The sequence below is a fragment of the Sarcophilus harrisii genome, chromosome 4, assembly GCF_902635505.1.
Source record: "Sarcophilus harrisii chromosome 4, mSarHar1.11, whole genome shotgun sequence".
In the NCBI taxonomy this organism is placed as follows: domain Eukaryota; kingdom Metazoa; phylum Chordata; class Mammalia; order Dasyuromorphia; family Dasyuridae; genus Sarcophilus; species Sarcophilus harrisii.
The window spans coordinates 302191805-302197804 of record NC_045429.1 but is presented as its reverse complement, the minus strand read 5'-3'; the positions used below and the strand labels follow the sequence as shown (position 1 = coordinate 302197804).

The window sequence follows — 6000 nt, the reverse complement described above, 5'->3', positions numbered from 1 at the left end:
TTTACAAAGGAGCACCCACATTGATAAGTTCATAGATCCATTAAGGTATGGATGTAAAACAATTTGGAAGTTCACTACAAGTCCATAAATTTATTTGTGTATTTCAGAGAGAAATGTAAATGATTTTATGATAATTTAAAGTGTTATATTTACCTTATTCCCTGCCCCCACCCTGCTGATATCAGCAACTGATTTTTTTTTTTTTTAACTTTGGTATTGCAGCTGTTTTTTATGGGTAACTAAGGAAAAAGTTCTAGTGACACCTCCTCATAGTTCTAGAATGGAAGTTTCTGGAAGTTCTGTGGCAGTTAGTACTCTGTAAGTTAGAGACAGAGAAAGAGAGAGAGAGAGAGAGAGAGAGAGAGAGAGAGAGAGAGAGAGAGAGAAGACAAACAACACTAGCCACTGTTTTAACATGTTATAGAAAAAGAGTCTGTCCATTATATGACATACTCTGTAATAATTTGCTTAATCAAATTGTCAGGACTGGTGAGTGTCTTTTTAATGTTATTAATGTTATTAAGGGGGTTGGAGCTAATGGAATAATCACAGTAGGGGATTGATGTTGGCAGTCTAGGACCCAGGAGCACTTTTTTTTTTCCAGAGCCTGGAATGTCAAAGCTGGAAGAGAACTTAAAGAAAATATAATCTACCTCCTCATTACACAACCAATGCCCCAGAAAAAGATAACCCTTCTCTGTAAAATCTTCAGTGTTTGTTTCCCCAGGTTCAGAAGTTTGAGAGACTACATTCTTCTTTACAGCCACAAAGATACCCAATTTTGTGATTTATAGATTCTGGCTACCATCAGAAATCCACATTTATGGTAACCCATTGTTTATGCACTAAAGAGTTCTGGAAGTTTATCTTCCACTAATTACTTTTAAGTGATATTTTAGTCTGATTTTTATGCTACTTGGGATCAACTTGGTCAATATGAATGTTGCTATACCTAATCCAGCAGGTTAATTATCTTTTTTTTTTTAAATTTAATAGCCTTTTATTTACAGGTTATATGCATGGGTAACTTTACAGCATTAACAAATGCCAAACCTCTTGTTCCAATTTTTCACCTCTTACCCCCCACCCCCTCCCCCAGATGGCAGGATAACGAGTAGATGTTAAATATATTAAAATATAAATTAGATACACAATAAGTATACATGACCAAACCGTTATTTTGCTGTACAAAAAGAATCAGACTCTGAAATATTGTACAATTAGCTTGTGAAGGAAATCAAAATGCAGGTGGGTATAAATATAGGGATTGGGAATTCAATGTAATGGTTTTTAGTCATCTCCCAGAGTTCTTTCTCTGAGTGTAGCTGGTTCAGTTCATTACTGCTCCATTGGAGATGATTTGGTTGATCTCATTGCTGAGGATGGCCAGGTCCATCAGAACTGGTCATCATATCATTATATACTTCAACAACAATACTATATGATGACCAGTTCTGATGGATCAGGCCATCCTCAGCAACGAGATCAACCAAATCATTTCTAATGGAGCAATAATGAACTGAACTAGCTATGCCCAGAAAAAGAACTCTGGGAGATGACTAAAAACCATTACATTGAATTCCCAATCCCTATATTTATGCCCACCTGCATTTTTGATTTCCTTCACAAGCTAATTGTACAATATTTCAAAGTCTGATTCTTTTTCTTTTTTTTTTTTTTTTTTTTTATTTAATAGCCTTTTATTTACAGGATATATATACATGGTAATCTTTAGCATTAACAATTGCCAAACCTCTTGTTCCAATTTTTCACCTCTTACCCACCTTCATCTCCTCAAATGGCAGGATGACCAGTAGATGTTAAATATATTAAAATATAACTTAGATACACAATAAGTATACATGACCACAACATTATTTTGCTGTACAAAAAGGTCTGATTCTTTTTCTACAGCAAAATAACATTTTGGTCAGGTATACTTATTGTGTATCTAATTTATATTTTAATATATTTAACATCTACTGGTCATCCTGCCATCTAGGGGAGGGGGGGGTAAGAGGTGAAAAATTGGAACAAGAGGTTTGGCAATTGTTAATGCTGTAAAGTTACCCATGTATATATCCTGTAAATAAAAGGCTATTAAATTTAAAAACAAAAACAAAACAAAAAAAAAAAAACTGGTCATCATATAGTATTGTTGTTGAAGTATATAATGATCTCCTGGTCCCAGCAGGTTAATTATCAAAAGCAAGAGTTCCCAGATGGTGATAGTGTTATAGGTTCCATAGGCTCAATTATGACACAATAGAACAGTAATAAATTTACTTTTTTGACAAGTAATGTAATCTCAATTCACTTGTGCCATGTCCCAATTCTCCAGGACCTTCTTAGACAAAGATTATTAAACTGATAAGTGAACTAGATAATCTACTAAAATAGAGGAAAATCCAAATCTTTTATGAAGATTGCTAAGGAATCCAACAACTTAACATAATAGAAACTTATTTCCTTTTCTATCCCCAAAATTGTTTTCCTTGAAAGAAACTCCTGAAAATCTGCAAATTTGTTGAATGTTCTTTTTTTTTTTTTTCATTCAATATTATAGATACTTTTGCTGGATGTGATATTCTTGACTACAGGCCTCATTCTTTTGATTGCCAGTATATATGATTCAGTCTTTTAGTATGATTGCTGATAAGTCCTGTACAATTCTAATTGTAGTTCCAATGTATTTGATTTTTTTGCTTGTTTCTTGCAAAATGTTTTTGGTTTTTTTGGCAATAATATTCCTATGTGTCTTCCATAAAGGATATTGTTGAGGTGGTGCTTGGTGGATTTTTTCTTTTTCTACTTTTTTCTCATGTTCTATCATTCTAGGACAATTTTCTTGGATTACTTCTTTCATTGTGTCAAGGTCCTTTTTTTGGTCTCAACTTTCAGGTAGTCCAATTATTATTATATTTTTTCTTCTTGATATGTTTTTGATCTGTCATTCACATTCTGTTCTATTTTTCATTCACATTTTTTTAAAATTATTTTTTAATCTCATAGCTTCACTGGCTTCCCCTTGTCCAATTTTAATTTTCAAAGAATTATTTTCATCTTTAAGACTCTATCTCCTTTTCCAATGGGTTAACTTTTTTTCTTTAATCCTGTTTTTCTTGGATGGTTTTTATTTTTTATTTTTTTACTTTTTCCTCAGTCTCTCTCATTTGGATTTTTAAAGTGTTTCTTAAGTTCTATCCATTCTTTCTGGGCAGGGAATTACTCTTTGGGGTGAAGGAAGCTTTTTTTTTTTACTTCATTTTTCTCCTCTGAAAATGAATCCTGATCTTCCCTATTCCAATAGTAAGTTTCTATGGTTGGCTTCTTCCTTTGCTAGTTCTTTTATTTTTTTAATGAGAAGTTAATGTAAGCACCTCTAATCGTGGTGTGGCAGGATAGTGCTTCTAATTTCATATTGGCTTTCTTCTCTGATCTGGAACCCCAAACCAAGAGCTCCCCATTCCTGAAGTGCTGGCAGCCAGCAGCCTTCCTGTCCCACTGCCTCAGCACTCACAGGATATGCTGGTTCCTTCTGCCACATCTCAGAAGCACAGCTGGGCCTGGCATTTCCCAATCAGTCAATCTTTCCAGACTCAGAGCTCGGACTCTGCACACAATCTAAGAGGTGAAAATGTCTGTGATTCCTCCTAAGGCTCTAGCCGAACCCAATTAATCCAGGGGGTCCCCACTTACTGTTTCTGTGGAGCTAGCCTGGATGTTTGTACTTTACTTGAGTTAATTCTTAGCCTGGGGTTTTTATTTGGATCTTCTTGGATTGTGCCAGAAGGCACAACCTCCTATTCTTCTCCAAGTCTTTTTGATTTTTCATCAGTCTATGTTTGTTCTGAGCTGCAAATTTGTTCTGTTTGGGGGGAAATATTGAAATTTACCAACCTATTCTGCCATCTTTTCAGAATCCTCCCCCAAAGAGGTATTTCACATTTTCTTTAATTGAATTTTCAATGGATTTTTCATACTTTGCAAACATAACTATAAATAGTGATTGAAACTATATCTAAAGGATGCCATCTTTAGAGAAAATTAACAGCACTTTTACTTCTTCAGGAGAAAAATAACAACAGAGTTTAACCAATTAGCAAAAAAAAAAAAAAAGAATATTCCAGATGGTTCAGTGAACTTCCTCACTTTACCCTAGTCTTCCTTTCTCTCTTCCCTGTATCAGTTTCATGCTGATCTCTCAGGGTCAATCTCTCTCTCTCCCCACAAATGAGGATATACTTCATACACATTTCTCATTTTAAAAGTTCATCTGATTGTACTTATGATGATGCTCTTCAATTATCTTTCCAAATTCAATAAGGGACATATGTCAGCACCTTTACCCACATTCATATCCCACCCCTTCCAAAAAAAATATAAACTCAGAGCTAACATTTCTATTTTATTTTTTATTTTTTTTTCAAACAGGAAAATGAGCTCCAAATGAATAAAAGTCCTAATGAAAGTCTGATTCGGAGTGAATCAAGAATCATTTGCTAGCATTCCTGGTCTATTAATTATTTCGGGAGGAATTTGAAGAATAAAAGCAAACCAAGATGGCGATGCAAAACCCTCCCACTGACCCAAGAGTGATGCATTTGGAAGCTTATAATAATCTATCATTAAGGTTCAAACCAGATAAGTGGTTCAAGATGTTGGGAAGTGAGGAGTATTTGAATATGCTGATAGAATTCTTTGATAAGGGAGATACATTAGTCATGGTGTTTACCATGAATCAAGCAGGACTGATCATTCCTTGCATTGGCTTTCCATCTGTCCTTAAGAGCAAAGGGTCTTATTTTGTAAAATCAAATAATGAACCTGTCACCAAGTTAAACTACCAGTCTCTGCTTCTCTATGGAGACATAAGTCATACACCTGTGGAACAGTTTATAGCTGTAGTAGAGGAGGTAAGTCCATTCAAATGAGTAAAAGGTTTAAGTAGCTGGAAAGTTCTCTGATCAATAAATATATGCCTATCACTTTATGGCTGGTTTTCTGGCAAGCCTGAAGACGAAATAACCACCAACCTCACGTTTGATCATTTCTGTTCCCTTCAATCCCTTTCTCCATTGACAGGATTAAAGACACAATGAATTTAATTCTCTCTTCTTCCCATTGTATTATACCATATTATCTGGGTTGTTCAAGTGTGATTTGGACATTGATTATGCCTTGTATTCTCATTTGGGAAACTAGGAAGACTGTACAAAAAGAATAATGATGCTCAGCTATTAGTTTCCTAACTGTGTGATCCTGGGCAAGATACCCTTAGTTTCTTCAAATATAAATTGGGGATGAGGATAATCTCCTTCCTACCTTCCAGGATTGTTGTAAAGATCAAATGAGATAACATTTGTAAAACAGTTTACAAACCTTAAAAATGTTATATAAATGTTAGCTATTATTATTAATATTATTATTACTGTGATAACTGAATATCTCAAGTTAGGACAGTGGTATGCTCAAAGCTAACACTCAGAAATACTTTGGCTTCTTTATATGGAAGCTATGCTGTTTTTACATGGGCCTAAATTTCAAGTGTTCTCCTCAAATTTCCCTAGAACATTTTGTCTGGATCTCTCTCTCTCTCTCTGTTTCTCTCTCTGTCTCTGTCTCTGTCTCTCTGTCTCTCTCTCTCTCTCTCTCTGTTTCTCTCTCTGTCTCTCTCTGTGTGTCTCTGTCTGTCTCATACAAACATGAATACATTTATAAGTATACATATATGTGTATATATATGATGTTATATATGTATAATATCACACACTCAATCTCTTTGCCATATTCGCTTTTAAGAGAATGTCAGCTTCTTGAGGGCTGAGAATGTGTAATTCTTTAAATCTTTGTATCTACAACACCTTAGCACATTGTCTTCTTCATGAATATTTAATAAAGGTTTCCTGAACTGAATTTTCACTTTCATGGAGTTACTCCTGTGACTAGCCCACTATAGTTGATGCATCAGCATCACTCTGATCAGAACAACCAATCATT

General features: G+C 34.7%; 1 protein-coding gene across 3 annotated transcripts in view; it reads left to right on the top strand.

Moving 5' to 3' along the window:
* The first annotated feature begins 358 nt into the window (after positions 1-358).
* DNAH17 (dynein axonemal heavy chain 17) overlaps positions 359-6000 on the top strand; it is a 254986-nt gene continuing 249344 nt past the window's right edge. For 2 of the 3 annotated variants that reach the window (XM_031965574.1, XM_031965572.1), the window contains exons 1-2: positions 359-489; positions 4435-4916. In XM_031965574.1, the coding sequence (XP_031821434.1) occupies positions 4563-4916 (354 nt within the window). In that variant the 5' untranslated portion in view covers positions 359-489; positions 4435-4562. Of the gene's footprint in view, positions 490-4434; positions 4917-6000 lie in introns of those variants that run through there. The other variant, XM_031965573.1, reaches the window with a different exon arrangement.